At 41.4% G+C, this 15,353-nt stretch overlaps 1 protein-coding gene across 2 annotated transcripts in view; it reads left to right on the top strand.

Annotated features, from left to right (window-relative positions):
* galnt2 (UDP-N-acetyl-alpha-D-galactosamine:polypeptide N-acetylgalactosaminyltransferase 2) overlaps positions 1-15,353 on the top strand; it is a 78,637-nt gene that overhangs the window by 49,092 nt on the left and 14,192 nt on the right. For both annotated transcript variants that reach the window (XM_047362791.1, XM_047362792.1), the window contains exons 3-11: positions 1,140-1,293; positions 5,465-5,563; positions 5,644-5,711; positions 5,830-5,895; positions 6,018-6,139; positions 10,659-10,746; positions 10,847-10,934; positions 11,022-11,125; positions 12,730-12,856. In XM_047362791.1, coding sequence (XP_047218747.1) covers positions 1,140-1,293; positions 5,465-5,563; positions 5,644-5,711; positions 5,830-5,895; positions 6,018-6,139; positions 10,659-10,746; positions 10,847-10,934; positions 11,022-11,125; positions 12,730-12,856 — 916 coding nt within the window. The remainder of the gene's footprint in view (positions 1-1,139; positions 1,294-5,464; positions 5,564-5,643; positions 5,712-5,829; positions 5,896-6,017; positions 6,140-10,658; positions 10,747-10,846; positions 10,935-11,021; positions 11,126-12,729; positions 12,857-15,353) is intronic.

Here is a 15,353-nt window from a genome sequence, read left to right as displayed (position 1 = left end):
GTTCTTACCCTTCTATATTTAGTTTTTTTGTTAGGCTGATTAATTTCATAGCTTTGGTCGTATATTATAAAAACAGGCAAATGGTAACTGACGTCACTGATGATTAATCCACGTATTGTGTAGCTTGTGATGTCATTTGTAAATATGTTATCAATAAAAGTGGCACAGTAGGGTGTTGGACACTCATTTTTGTAGAATTGTTGTAATTCAGCTACATTTGAGTTTTTTTGAGCATGAGCCACCTGTTTAAGGTCATGCCCCTTTCAAAACATTCGAAGGTGGGATTATGGTGGAGATGTTTTTAGCCGTCACCATGCGTTTGGTGAAAGGACCAATGTGGCCAGTGGTGTAGAAGTTGGCCCACCTCTGTTTTAACCCAAACTCTCTGAGCGAGGTAGTCACAGGCCTGGCTGATTCGTATAAAGGCAATCTGGCTTTACGGGCCAAAATGTTTTGTGAAGGAGGCTAATCAGGTTTGAGTCCGGACTTTGACATGGTCTCCTCCAGTCATTCGTTTTGGAGTTTTTTTGTGATTCAGAGGTGAACTTGCTGGTGTGATTTGGATCCAAACCTGAGTGCTCTGGAAGGCTGAATGGCTAAACATTTTCCTCTGGATTACATGGTCGAGAGCAGAATTTATGGTTTCATTAATTATGGCAAGTTGTCCTGGTCCTGAAGCAGGGAAGCAGCCCCATTAAACTACCATGTTTTACCTTGGTCTCATCAGTTCACAGAATATTTTCCCCAATGTGAGATGGACCTTTTGTGTTCTTTTGGGTCAGCAGTGGTAGCATGATGTTTTTTTTATCCATTTTGCCTTTTCTCTACTGGTAAATTATGAACACTGGCCTTATCTGAGGTAAATGAGGCCTGCAGAGCTGGGTTGTTTTTCTGACCTCCTGGACAAGTCATTGGTTCACTGGCACAAGTTATTTAATCATTTAAACCAAAAACTGAAGAAATCTGAAAACGTGTATATAAATTTTCACAGCCCAGTGTGTGAAAGGCCCAGTCTGTGTTTGTGATTATCTTTACTCTGTATAATTTTTATCTTATAACCTGTAACTTTGGAAATGCTTTGTTTTGTGACATCTTCTCTGAGTTTTCTATAAGATCTGTGCCTTTGTATGTATGTGCAGGTAAGGTGCGCTGGCAGGATTTCAACCAGAACCTTTACATCGGAGCCACTTTGGTCCGACCTGGTCAGGATCCTTATGCCAGGAACAAGTTCAACCAGGTGGAGAGCGATAAACTGCAAATGGACCGAGCTGTGCCCGACACAAGACATGATCAGTAAGTAGCTGCTCTTCAACAAATGCAAACAAGAGCCATTAAAGGCACCGCCACAGTGTTTCCGTTAATTATATCTGCTGCATGTGTGATTGCATTTCTTCGTGCTGCTCTCTGTCGCCTGTCAGCCTGACTAATTTGTACCAGAATGGATACGATCTCCTGGGAACCCCCTCCATTGTTGTCTGTGAGATAAAACTAGGAAGTCTCTGCAGAGCAGACTGTTTGGATTGTCTGGTCAATGGAAGAGGGGATAAAAATAAACTGGCATATTATTGACTGAGGAAGTTATCTGTTAATAAGCCAAAATGCCATGCCTTGCTCATGTCGCCATTTAACCTCAACATTTGAATTTAAATAAATAGTGAATTCAGCCTAAAAACTAACTTGTATGACCCCTTACACAACCGCTTTCCCTTGGCCTTTAATTTGAAGTCACAAAGCATATTAATTACATTATTCCACTGCAAACTGGAATGTTCCTTTAAGAAGCCAAAAGTCACTTTACATAAACAGAAGTGACATCAGTAGGCCCATACACAGTGACTTGCAAACTATAAATACTTCTTGATCTTTTGTTCACTTTCAGGTTACGACCACAAACCTCAAGATAATTTACTGTATAGTAATTTTATGTAGACCAATGCATAATTGTGTAGTGGAGGAAAAATATTTACATGGTTTTAATAAAAGGAAATTCTGAAAAGTGTGGTGTGCATTTTTGTTCAGCCCCCCTGACTCAATTAGTAGAACCACCTTGTCTGTACAATGTGTTTATCACAGACTCTCAACTAAATGCATCGTTTTCTGTCATTGCTGGAGAAATCACCCCCCACAGCATGATGCTGCTATCACTGTGCTTCACCATTTGGGATAGTGTGCACTAAGCACGATAGCTCTGGTTGGAATTACAACCTTGTGTTCCTACTGCCGCAGCCAACCATTCTTTACAGGAGTTGCAGTCTGAAACAAAATGAAAGTTTAAACTCAGAGAAAACATGCAACATTAACTGAAAAGAGGATTGGGTTGTGGTTTTTCTTTTGTTTGTGCAGCATAATAAACTCAGTAAAACAGTCAAAGATAATATTTTAGGGTAATGAACTGTTTATTTTGGCTGGAGCACTTTGTATTATATAACACTGAAAAAATCAATGCAGTCAGAAATGCGTTGCACTCTGCCTTCACCGAACTCCACCTTGAAGTTGCAGGGTAGTAGCAAACTACTACTTCCCAACCTTGGCTGCTTTTTGGGGTAAATTTCTACCCTGGGTATTAGTTTTTACCCTGCTAGATGCAGCTGAAATGAAGGACTATAATGGATACCCACAGAAAACTATCTCGGTGGAAACGTACATTGTAAACGTTTCTCAGGAAGAAAAGGGAAATCTATTGCTTATGCTGAGAACTTTTATGTTAAAACAATTGTAATGTAACTCCACTGTTTGTCAGGTTTCCATCTCTGCATCCTTACACTGTAATATTCCTGCAAAACTTCCACAATACTTTAGTTTTAATGTAACATCCACGTCTGTATCAGTTAAAATGTCTGTAATCTTGTCAGAGGCAGAAAAAAGAACAAAAACCAGATTATGTTGCTGATGCTTCAAGATTAGATGTTTTCACACTGTTTTGGAGGTACTTTTGTCTTGATTTTTCTGACAGCTCTAAGGTTTGGGGGTGTGTGTGTACTATTGATCCAACACTGATGTGTCATTTGCACACTTTGCATCAGTGCTGATTGTTAAGGCTCTTGAATTGAAACACCATTCTTATTGTTGGTGTAATCCAGGGTTACAGTGCTTTCAAGAGATCAAAAGTGCTTTTAGGCTTGACAGAGGTTGTGCTAAAATGGGATTTCGTTTGGCGATTGGTACCAGAAGGCCTTCCTCAAAGATTAATGTAGGTGGTTTAAAAGCTAATGCTGCTCTGACAAATGTATTGTTGGGACAAAAGATTTGAGCATTCATACACTCAGCACCAGCGTTTGAACCTGTGAGTGTTCCAGTATCACCTGTCAGTAGTTGTAATACCCTGGGTTTGTCGGTGAACCGTCGTTCTTAAAAGTATTTGAAGCAAGAAAAGTGGTGGAAGGATCATTTTGCCTTTGATGAGGCAGAGAGCATCTCCAAGACCAGTTGTGGATTAGAGTGCAGGGGCTCTTACCGTTCTCCAGGAAAGTGATCCATAAACTGTTCATAAGGTATAGGCCACCAAACACTGGGTTTGGGTTGGAGTTTGTCCTGTAACCGGTGGGTTGCCGGTTCGAAACCCCACTCCGTCCGTCTCAGTCGTTGTCCTTTGGCAAGACACTTCACCTGCTGTGTCTGCTGATGGAGGTCAGAGGGTTCAGCGGCAGCAATTGTATGGCAGTCTCTCTTCTGTCAGTCTGCCCCAGGGCAACTGTGGCTACAATGTAGCTTACCACTGTCAGTGTGTGAATGTGTGCATGAATGTGTGAATGACTGATTGTAGTAAGTGCTGTGGAGCCCTCAGACTTGACAAAGCGCTATACAAATGCAGGCCATTTACCACAGTGTTCAGTAGCTGGGGCTGCATAGCTGGAATGGAGCTACAGTTGACGTACATTGTAAAGGGTCACTTGGTTGTAATATTTGGCAGACTCTTAAAGTGCCTTGCAGGAGTATTTACCCTGCTCTGAACATATTTTTTCACATTTTATCACAGTGCAAATACAAACTTCAATGTTTTATAGGGATTTAATGTGATGGACTAACAACAAGGAAGTTAATTGTTGTGAACTGGAAGGAAAATTATACATGGTTTCTTTTCAGTTATGCTCAGACCCTGAGTCGATACTTTGTAGGTCAGCCTTTTCTTGTAATTACAGCTGCAGGGGTTTTGGGGTATGTCTCCATCATCTTTAAACATCAAGGGACTGAAACATTTCCTCATTCTTCTTTTGACTCAGTCAGATTGGATGGAGAGCATTTGTGAACACTAGTTTTCAACTTGTACAAAAGGTTCTCAATTGTATTTAGGTTTGGACTTCGACTGGGCCGTTCTAAGACATACCCATGCTTTAATCAAACCTTTCCACTGTAGCTCTGGATGTATGTTTACAGTCGTTGTCCTGCTGGGAGGTAAACCTCCAACATACTCTCAAGTCTTTTGCGGTCTCTAATATGTTTTCTTCCAGGATGGTCCAGTATTTAGGTCCATCCATCTTCCCATCAACTCTGACCAGCTTCCCTTTCTGTTCTAAAGCAAGGCATCCCCACAGCATGATACTGCCACCACTGTGTTTCAGGGTGAGGTGCAGTGTTAGTTTTTCTCCACATGTAGTGTTTTGTATTTAAACCAAAAAGTAAAATGTTGGTCTCACCTGACCATATTGCCCTCTTCCACATGTTTGTGGTGTCCTCTACATGGCTTGTGCTAGTCTTTTATTGGGAGTTTGAGTGTAATTTCTTCTTCTTCTCTAATCAATCCCTTGCTTTCCCCACACCTTCTATTAAAGTGGAAACTCATGTCTAGGTGGCTTTTAAGTTACGCCATACTCTATTTTCCTGTACTGACCTTACAGTGCTCCAATCCAAATTATTTATAAAGCACATTTGAAAACAGCAAAGGCTTGACTAATGTGCTGTATATTAAGATAATAAATCAAAATAGTAAAGTCAAAAAGTCAAAAACAATGTTTGAAAACACAACAACTCTCACCAAAGAACAAATAACTCATGCTGTGATGAACGGCAGGGAAAAAAGATGAGTCTTCAAAAAGGATTTAAGGGAACACACTGAAGGAGCTTTCCATTACATAACTTAGGGACCGCAAAACCCCCTTCATCGCTAAGCTTTGGCAGCTGGAAAACGTGAGCATCATGTTTTTTTAAATGTAGACTTGACAATCATCATATCTCTTACACTTCACAGTTCATGTTCTTTGTGTTGGTCTATCGCATAAAATTACAAAAACGTATGTTGACGTTTGTGGATGTAACGGGACAAAACGTGAAAAAGTTCAAGTAGTGGTACGGCATCATTAGGTGTCCACAAAGTACAGAATCAGATTTATTAGACTTTAAGGATTCAAGCCTGGCTTGTGCATTCAGCAGTATGTTTTTGAGTTTAGGAGCTTGTGTACATGTGAGAGCTTTTTTTTAAGTTTATTTTTTAATCAATAATTTGTCTTGTTTCTGCATTTGCATGCAGCTGCAGAAGTAAACAGTGGAGGTCAGACCTGCCAGCCTCCAGCGTTGTCATCACCTTCCATAATGAAGCTCGCTCTGCTCTGCTGCGGACTGTCGTCAGGTAGGTCTACACTGTTTATGCTGTTATTTTCTAAATTATTGGCTTAGATTTATTCAGCTGTCACGTTTCTTTCTGTTTAGTGTCTTAAAGAAAAGTCCTTCTCACTTGGTCAAAGAAATCATTTTGGTTGACGACTACAGTGACAACCGTGAGTGATCTACCCAGTCCTGTCATGCAAACCATGGTGTTAACACCACAGAGTGGATATAAGTAAAAAGTCCTGTTTTACAATAAAAGTTAAACAAACAAAAAAATGTGTGTTTCAGCGGAGGATGGAGCGCTGCTGGGGAAGATTGAGAAGGTTCGTGTGCTTAGGAACGACCGCAGAGAAGGTACAAAGAGGTTAAGTGGAAATAAATTAGAAATAAATAAGAAAATCATATCTGCTTGTTCTGTGGTCTACAAGATGAAGCGGTTTTGTCTTGATATAGTTTAATTTTCTTCCTTCACTCAGGACTGATGCGTTCGAGGGTCCGTGGTGCAGACGCCGCCACAGCACCGGTCCTCACCTTCTTGGACTCTCACTGTGAATGTAATGATCACTGGCTGGAGCCGTTACTGGAGCGAGTGGCTGAGGTACTCTCAAATACAGTCACGTGCTTTCATCCTTAATACCACCTAATAATCAAATTTAAATGCACGCCTGAAAGGAACTAGACCAAATTATTTTATCACCGTCTGGATTTTAAACATCTGAGCCAACTGTGGTTGTTTGGGTTTATCTCCATCCTCATATATAAAAACAGGCAGCCGAGACTAACTGGAATATTTTATTTTCAATAAGATTTGCATGTTTTGTTCTGTTGCCTCTAGCTTCTTTTATCTGTTATGGTTCATTGGCACTGACTGTTTGTCTTTGTGTTCTTATAGGATTGTTAATGCCTTCCATTAGGGCTGCACAATACATCAAGAGTATATAGTCACTGCAGTATCAGTGTGTGCAATATTAATATTTTAAAAGACTACTTGGCGTGCAGGTATTGTTAGCTAATATTTTCCAAGTGCCACGAATGCACGTTTCAGGATGCCAAAATGATATTCAGCCTGTTGGATGGTGTCTCACTGCAGTAGACAGATTGCGATGTCAAAGAGGCCAAAGGTCTCAAAGGAGTGTTGGATGTATCTATCCATACATTGTCTAAACCCGCTTATCCTTTTCGTGGACAGGGTTCTAGCTGACATATGAGAAAAACAAGAGTTTAGTGCAATATCTTCATCACATACTTACTAATATTTGAACTCTTCATGCCAACACCTTATATAGACCTTGGTGATCTAGATGTTAAATCTCAGAGTTGTGGTGATCATCATAGTGATGATCACCACAACTAAAAAGAGAGAGTAAAACAGTCTTTTCACACCCAATATTCTACATAATTACACCAAACAAATGCTTTCCTCATATGCAAACCTATTTTTTGCCACATTTACATGATCCTGTGGTTCTGACAGCCTCATAAAGAAAGCAGAACGAAAATGAAACAATCTCTAAATATTAATCATGCCTTGAACGTGGCGTTCTGAACTCGAACTGGGACAGGATGTGTCCTGGTAGGGGGGGTGCAGGTGTCTGGCAGATCCTGTTCTCCCACCCCAAAGACGGCTCCCTAGGTAGCGCTCCTCTTTTTCTTTGCACTCACAGTAGCGGAAGGGGTCGCTTGGTTTCCCGGCGTCGTCGGGGGAGCGAATGGCTTCCTTCCCCATGCACCTTTGAGCTCGGTTTGTTTCCCACGGTCCGCTGACTGCGGCTGTGGTTGGCGTTTGGGGATGCGGTAGGCCGGTCGAGCCGCCGCTTGAGCGAACGGCATACGGGGTGCTGGAGGGGGAGGAGGCTGCGCTTTCCTGGGCAGACACAGCTTTAGCGCTTCACCTTCCCTCTTCTTTTCCTCACAGCGTTTTTGCATGGTTGCCACAGTGGGGCCGAATAAGCTCTTCGGGTCCACGGGGGTGTCGAGGAGCTGGTTCTTTTCTCTTTGAGACAGGCTAGACAGGTTCAGCCATCTAGCTCTCTCCTGAGTGACCATCAGGGCCATGGCTCTCCCGGATGCTTGGACAGCGCTTCTGTGGAGACGCAGGCATAGGTCTGTCACCACGCACAACTCGTCCCACAAATCGGCCATCGGTGTGCCAGTCATCTGCTCCTGTAATTCCGCTTGGTAAGCGAGGAGAAGAGACGAAGCGTTTAAGGCTTTAACAGATGCAGCCACCGCCTTGTAGCTTTTCTCATTCAGAGCGGACTGCAAAGAGTCAGCTTTGAAGGGAAGGGTGGGTCCTGCCGCTGTCATGGCTGACTTTTGCGATGGGTGCAGGTGAGATGCCAGCAGAGGTTCTACGGGAGGCAGATGTGAAAAACCGCCGGCCTCCATGCCCGTCCAGTCTAGCGCCGACCCTCCCATGGCGGGGTTCTTGGCGGTGAGAGGATTGCTCCAGGACCGGGTTGCTTCCTCGAGCCACTCGGGAAAGACCGGCAACAGCTGTCTGCTGGAAGATTTGGCTCTCGGAAGCCGCTTCCCCTCATATCGAGATGTGGTAGTTTCGGTGAGGGTTTCTGGCCACTTGATGCCCAGCTTCTTTGCTGCCCTTCTGCAGACATCATGCAGGTCCGTTGCAGTCGGGTTTGGGGAACCGCAGCGGCTGGTGTCATCCATCACCGAGGGCTTTGCAACCGACTGGATGGCATAAGGCCCGCAGTCCAGCTCGTCGTCGTCAGACCCGAGACTGATGGACTCCACTTCAGATTCGGACTCGGCATTAGCAAGAGTGCTGAAACCTGGAAGTGCGGCCTCGTCTTCCTCTGGGTCAGTCAGTGGCGCGACAGCATCGAGCTGATCACCCCAACTGGCTCCAGCCAAAGTGGGCTCTCTCTCATCAGTACCAGGAAGCTCCGGTGGCGGGGGATTGGCTACTCCCATCATAGGATCAACCTCCGACAGGCTAGCTTGGTGTGCTAGCCTGCGCCGACGAGACTTAAGGGAGAGCCGTGCACAGTGCTCGCAGCTCGCCGGTGACGCCATGGGCATGTTGCAGCCCCAGACACGAAGCGCAGACAGAGTGGGTATCTGCCCCAGATATGAGGTTGCCACATGTGCAGGTTCTAGATGGTGGCTTGACTCTGTTCATGGTGAGAACGAGTGCAAGTTACACAAGTTCTTAAGCTCCGTTAAGGTTGCAGCTAGTTTGGTGACCAGTTGCAGCGCTGCTGTTTGGCGACAGACCAGCGTTGAAAGGGATTCAGAACAGTCGAGCACAGTTATTGAGAAGCGCTCGGCGACCGAGTTGTTAGCTCGCTCTGTGAACAGTTAAGCTAGCTCAAGTTACTGTAATGACCGTCTGAGAGTTGCTTCTGGGAGCGAGAAGAGGTGTTAGACTGAAGATCACCTACGTGACGTCAACTTTTATACTGGGAGGAAGTCCCTCCCATGGGAGCGGACGTCACTTCTGCCTGCCAGTCAAGACTGGCGTAATGTAATAGAGCTTCTGGGGGACAGGCGCTGGAGGCGTGTCCCATAGTGAGATACCGAAACAAATGTTGAAAGAGAACATGTCTAATCAACATGATTCTGTTTCTTGCAAAGTTTCAAATTCATAACAGTAAAACAATGAAGAGGAAACTGCTATTTGACCTCTCTGTAAAGGATCTAAAACTGTACCCAGATACAATTTTGGACTTTTCGGAAAAGCTATAAAAAAACATGTTAATGCGTGCAATCTTACTTTGTAACTTGCATTTTTCTTACCTTTATTTGTTTGTTGTTTTTCTGTTATGTTACTCTCTACCTTCTGTTCATGAAATGTGTGAATGTTCAAACAAAAAGTTACAACATTTCAGAGGTGCACGACCAGGTGCAGCCACAGCGTGCAGAGCCCTCGCGCAGGGGCGGGGATGCCGTGATTGCGTCATTGCTCAAAGCGTTAAGTATAAACTTAGAGGATTTCGATCTCAGAATGAGATCTTGTTGGCAGGATGCACTTCCAGAGAAGGAGTCATCACAAAGGACTGATAAACCAATCAGAAAACAGTCCTTCAAGACTTGGGTTTCGCGAGAGCTATGCCACCTTAAACAGTTAATAAAAACGGACTGCATTTTTCTAAAATATCTTATTTAGACGTCTCTAAACTCCAAAGGCCCTTTTTTATGTAAATATTCCATTGAATAAAAGACACTTTTACATTTATGGTTTGACACATTAAGGAAACAATATTTAAAGTTAAAACTAATCAACAATTAATTCAATTTGAAAACTCAACAAAATTTGATCATTTATACAAGAAGTTCTTTGACATCTATTGACAAGCATTTGGCCAAAACATTTTTAGGATAGCAACTTGGCAAGGTCGTATACTTCTTATATTGTGGGGATCCCAGGCCAGCGTCTGTGGGAATAAGAGTTGAGTAGACCTATGGTTCTACGAGGTTGTTTTAAAGGGACCTAGAGAAAAGCAGTTCTTATAGGATAATATTCCAGTCCGAGGAGGACAAGCCTCACTACATCTGTTAACTTCATCTGGAATTAGGAAAGTTTAGGTTGTTCTTTAAATATTTATCTGTTTTGCCTCAAAGGGTTCTGATTGTGCAGTTAATACCAAGGATGTGATGTTCTGTTGTTTCCCATTTGTTAAAGAACATTTTGCTGTCAAGTGTTAGTGTTGGCTTTATTTGACTTTAAAAATAATAAAAACATAGAAGGGGGTAGAAACAAGTTTGTGAACCCTTGTGTGTTAAATTAAAAATGTCTCAGGCCAAAATAAATTAGCTGATTTAGTACCTGGAGGCTTGTTGCGGTTTTTGGGCCATGTAAGGATTATTTTGTCTGAATCTGTCTCAAACCAGCTGAGCTTACAGCAATTTTGTTTGGGAATGACAAAGCTACACAGCTTCCCAGCTCCTAAACTCAGTAAGAAAGTAAATTCAGAACATAAGCATGTGCGTCAGTGGATCAAATTGAAATATTTACTTGAAACTTCTTCATCATGAGGTCCTTTTTAGTTTGATTCGTGGTAAATATTTACAGATGAGGCAGATTCCCTGTTATTACAATCATTGTTTAGCTGCCGTGGAAGAAAAATAAATATTTGTCCATCCCATTTTTTCAGGATAAGACGAGAGTAGTTTCTCCTATCATTGACGTCATCAACATGGACAACTTTCAGTATGTGGGAGCCTCGGCCGATCTGAAAGGAGGTCATGTCAATTCTCACGTATCTCTGTATGCATTGTGTATTGACTTACTGTGTGACTGATGATAACTGGTATGTTCTCCTGTCTCTGGTTCTGTTGGTAGGCTTTGACTGGAATTTGGTGTTTAAATGGGACTACATGACTCTGGAGCAGAGACGAGCCAGACAAGGCAACCCAATCGCCCCCATCAAGTAAGTCGCACGCATCCAGAAACAAAATCACTCTGTTTTCACGCAGCTGACACATCCACCTGACCTCTCTGCTTGCTCTACCTGTAGGACGCCTATGATTGCTGGAGGTCTGTTTGTTATGGATAAGGAGTATTTTGAGCGTCTGGGAAAATACGACATGATGATGGACGTCTGGGGAGGTGAAAACCTGGGTGAGTCATTTTAGCGAATGCAGAAGTTGGGGTCAATGACCCATTTTGTGTCAGACAAACACCAAATGACCTCACTTAAACATGAAATCGTAAACTGGTTACTTACATTGCTGCCATGGTTAAGACATTAAAATAATTAAAAACAATACTGTAATACAGGGCCTTGCAAAAATATTCATACCATTTGAACTTTTCCACATTTTGTCACCATATAACCAGAAATGTTCATGCATTTTACTGGGCTGTTATGTATTTATATTAACAGAACAACACAAAGTTGTTGTGAAGAAAATGGATACATGATTTCCATTTTTAAAAAGTATCATATGCATTTGTTTTTATCCCCCTTTACTCTGATCCCCCTACATAAAATCCAGTGCAACTAAATGCCTTTATAAGTAAATTAGTAGAGTCCACCTGTGTGTCATTCAATCTCAGTATAAATGCAGCTGTTCTCTGAAGATCTTAGAGGGTTGTTAGAGAATATCAGTGAGCAAACAGCATCATAAATTCAATTATAACCAGTTTCATATTTACAGTAGTGATATCTGGGCTTCTATGGAGTTTTGAAAACTCAATTTATTAAATTTTCCATTTAGTTTACTAACAAATGAAAACCAAACCTTTTGGCTCCTGAATAATTCATGATTTGTACAACGTACAAATAATAAAAAACCCACTTAAACGAATGTTTTGCATTTAAATTTCTAAAATATTATAAAACTAAAACTACGGTAAATGAATTTACATTGGGGTTCATACATATTGTAAACAAAAACATTACAAATTAACTTTACTTGTTGCACTTTCTTTTGAGGAAATGTTAAACTGTTTTTGGGGTTATTCAGTTTAGTTTATTTAAATTCAATGCAATTTAATTCATCCAAATTTGATCTAATACCGTTCCGATATACTTTAGTGCACAGTAGATCAGTGCGCTTCATTAACCCCATAGGGGGAAACTATATGTTTTAGTAACGTTAAGTGGAAGTTTATTTCATAAACTGCAGCCCAGCTGTAATCTCTGTGATCTTTGGCTCCCACTGATTACTTCCCACTCATTAAACTTCCACTCTCCTGTGAGATGTTTACTGATGAAGCTCTCTGCTTGTGTCTCATGCCGTGTCGGGAAATTGTCTGCATTTGCATGCCAAAAGCACAATGGACAGAAAGTATTTCAGTGATTTATATTCACAGTTTTGTAAATGACATTGGTGCTCTGATAATAACACAACTGAAATGCTGAGTAAAAATAACTTGTCTACACAATGGGGATCAGTTGTAAAACCGTGGAGTGATATAATTGCAGCTTTGCCTCCCGGTTGCTTTTGTTTTGGATTCAGTTGGGAAACGAGAGAGAGCTGACAGAGTGATTCACGCCGCTCTCTGGGAGGTGCAGTGATTCAGAGTTGGATTGACAGTCCAGACTCTAGCTTACTCTTGTGCTCATTCTCATTCAAATTGAGAGGATGTCACAAAGCAAACTGCAAATTATAGACACACTTCAAACATTTAGGAGGTACAGGGGACTAAATTAGTTTGTTGTGTGTTCCTCTCACACACTGTTATAATTAACGGAGTGCAACGGGTTTCTGTGTTTTCAGAGATTTCGTTTCGTGTGTGGCAGTGTGACGGCAGTCTAGAGATCATCCCCTGCAGCAGGGTTGGCCATGTCTTCAGGAAGCAACATCCCTACACCTTCCCTGGAGGCAGCGGGACTGTGTTTGCAAGGTAACCCTTCAAACATTAAACACATGTTGTATAGCAAGAGCCAATTCTATAATATTCAGTACAGTATTTAATGAAGCTCAACAATTCACACTGAGTGCCTGGCAACAAGAAGCAGTAACGGTAATCCCCACACGAACCATTTCCAAACTACTCCAGTCCACCTATTAGTGTTTTTGTGCAGAACGCACAATATCCCAGGGATCTTTCCTCATCTTTCCATGACCTACGTGTGTGAATGTTCAAGTTAGTCAGTACAGAAGATTTACACATCTTGGCTTATTCCAGATACATTTTGCAACTCAAGCATTAAAATATTTTGGATAAGACTAAAAGTTATTTAAGCTTTTCTTCCTATTCCCTTACTGCTCACTTCGCAGCTGTTTTACTAGTTTAAATCAAGGTTTTTTCTATGACCAACAAACAGATTGCCCCAATAAGGATGTATAGTAAATATTAAATTATTAAAAACAAACAAATTAAATAAATTATTCTTTTATTGCAGTAGCATCACGTGACACTGAAAATTTAGAAAATCCAACATTTAATTTAAGAATATTTATTCAGTGGTGAAAAAGAAACCTCAGAGAGGACTGTTTTCAACAAAATCCTTAGTGGTACAATTTGTGGTACCACTAGTCTTCTCTTAACTATTGAATTCACATGTCCAACTGTTCAATGTTTCTGTGCTTTTTTGTCCATCAGACCCAAACCACAGCCATTTCAGAACTAGAAATTAAATGCTGTAAAAACCCGTGAAGTGTGCATAAGAGATGACCCAAGTCTGGACAATCTGAAGAGACTCTGCCAAGATCCCTTTCTCTGAATGTCCAACCTTGTGAAACGTTGTCTTATTGGGAAAAGAGGGTTGCACAATAAGGATGAACAGCAGGGGTACTTTTATTTTTTTAAACGTATTTCCTAATAGCTTTCTTTTCACTCCCTTATAAAATCAACTCCAGTTAAAAGTTGAATTTTTCTTACTTTTAGATTAAAACTATTAAAAATGTGACACATGACATAAAGCATAATTACGGTAAAGAGGTAACGAGTGATATACATAGATATAGATCTTTTCAGCCAGTCCTGAAACTGAACCTAATGGACCATCCTGGTTCTGATTATGAATACTTGAGGTGATCAACCAGGACATAAGAGGGAATTTTGAAATGGCTGTGGCTCCCTCTGGCCTTTGTCTGAATATTTTTTAGAATCGCATCATCGTTATCCTCTGGTAAAGTTTGAAACAAGTGAAGGATCATCAGTCGCAAATACGGATAATAATAGCTCCCATGGCAGCGTAGGATGAAGCTTTAAATGTCAAAATTACCCAGACATCACACAGCAGTTGGTTTCTCCTGATACGATGGATAAGAATGGTCCTGAATAAATATTCAGCAGGATGAATCTGAAAATAAACTTTGTTTTGAAATGAATGATCTTCAACCTCAGATCAGGGCGCAGCAGAGCTCAGTCATCTCCTGTAGGTTACACTCCCAGTATGGTCTCACCAGTTTAGTTACTGTGTTGGAAATCTCTTTTTAGGCTTAATGAACCCAAACGTAGTGCAGCAGTACTTTCTTCAATCTTAGTGCATGAAAGGTGGCATCTGCATTTATGTGGCTGCGGTTATGGCCCTTTAAATAAAGTCCCAGACAGTGTTCCTGTGGCTGTGTGGGGGACTCCAGGGAACTTCAGGACAGACGCTGTTTTGTGTGCTCGGATGACTTCATAATTGTCCCTGAGGGAGCAGCATTTCCAGCACGACCGAGCAACAATTGGCTTTTTGATGCCAGGCCTGCTTAAGTTGAGTGGGAAAAAAACACCTTAATTCAGAGGGACATCATCTGTTGCTGTAGTCCAGGTGGACAATGCTAACAAAACTTTGCATCTGCAGAGTGAAACAATTGGCACTCTTAGCACTTAGAATAAATGCATTTTTTTATTGTTGTAGTGTTTGAAAATATCTAGAAGTACATTAATAATAATACATTTCTCTGTCAGCCAAAATTGCACTCAAAGCTTCTAAAAGGCAAATTCAGCTCGGTCAGCTAAAATTCTGCATGGTGTTAATTTTGTTTTATTTCACTCTAATATTTCTCAATTATTTAAAAAAATATGACTCCTTGTTGTTCAGTTGCAATTTGCTCAATAACGAGTCTACTTCCCACTGAGCATTTAAATTATACACAGACTCCATTTCTACGGCCAAATCCATAAATTATTCCAGTTTAATTAGTTCAAATTAGGGTAACTTCAAGGCGCTCTTCTCCCTATTTGCAAATATTACAAAACCATTAGATTCACTTCCTCCTCATCTGTATTCCTCTGATTTTTATAACACTCTGGTATCATTTTTCTCTTCAAAAATAGCACATATCCACGAGCAACTTCTACCCACTTCTGCTTTAGTATCATCTGTTCCAGTTCCGGTTGCCCCAACAAATTCACTTTCAGTCTTCACCCTTCCTTCACTCAATGACGACGTCTCCAAATTAAT

Source organism: Girardinichthys multiradiatus, chromosome 4, assembly GCF_021462225.1.
Source record: "Girardinichthys multiradiatus isolate DD_20200921_A chromosome 4, DD_fGirMul_XY1, whole genome shotgun sequence".
Classification (NCBI taxonomy): Eukaryota; Metazoa; Chordata; class Actinopteri; order Cyprinodontiformes; family Goodeidae; genus Girardinichthys; species Girardinichthys multiradiatus.
This window is presented reverse-complemented; position numbering and strand designations above follow the sequence as displayed.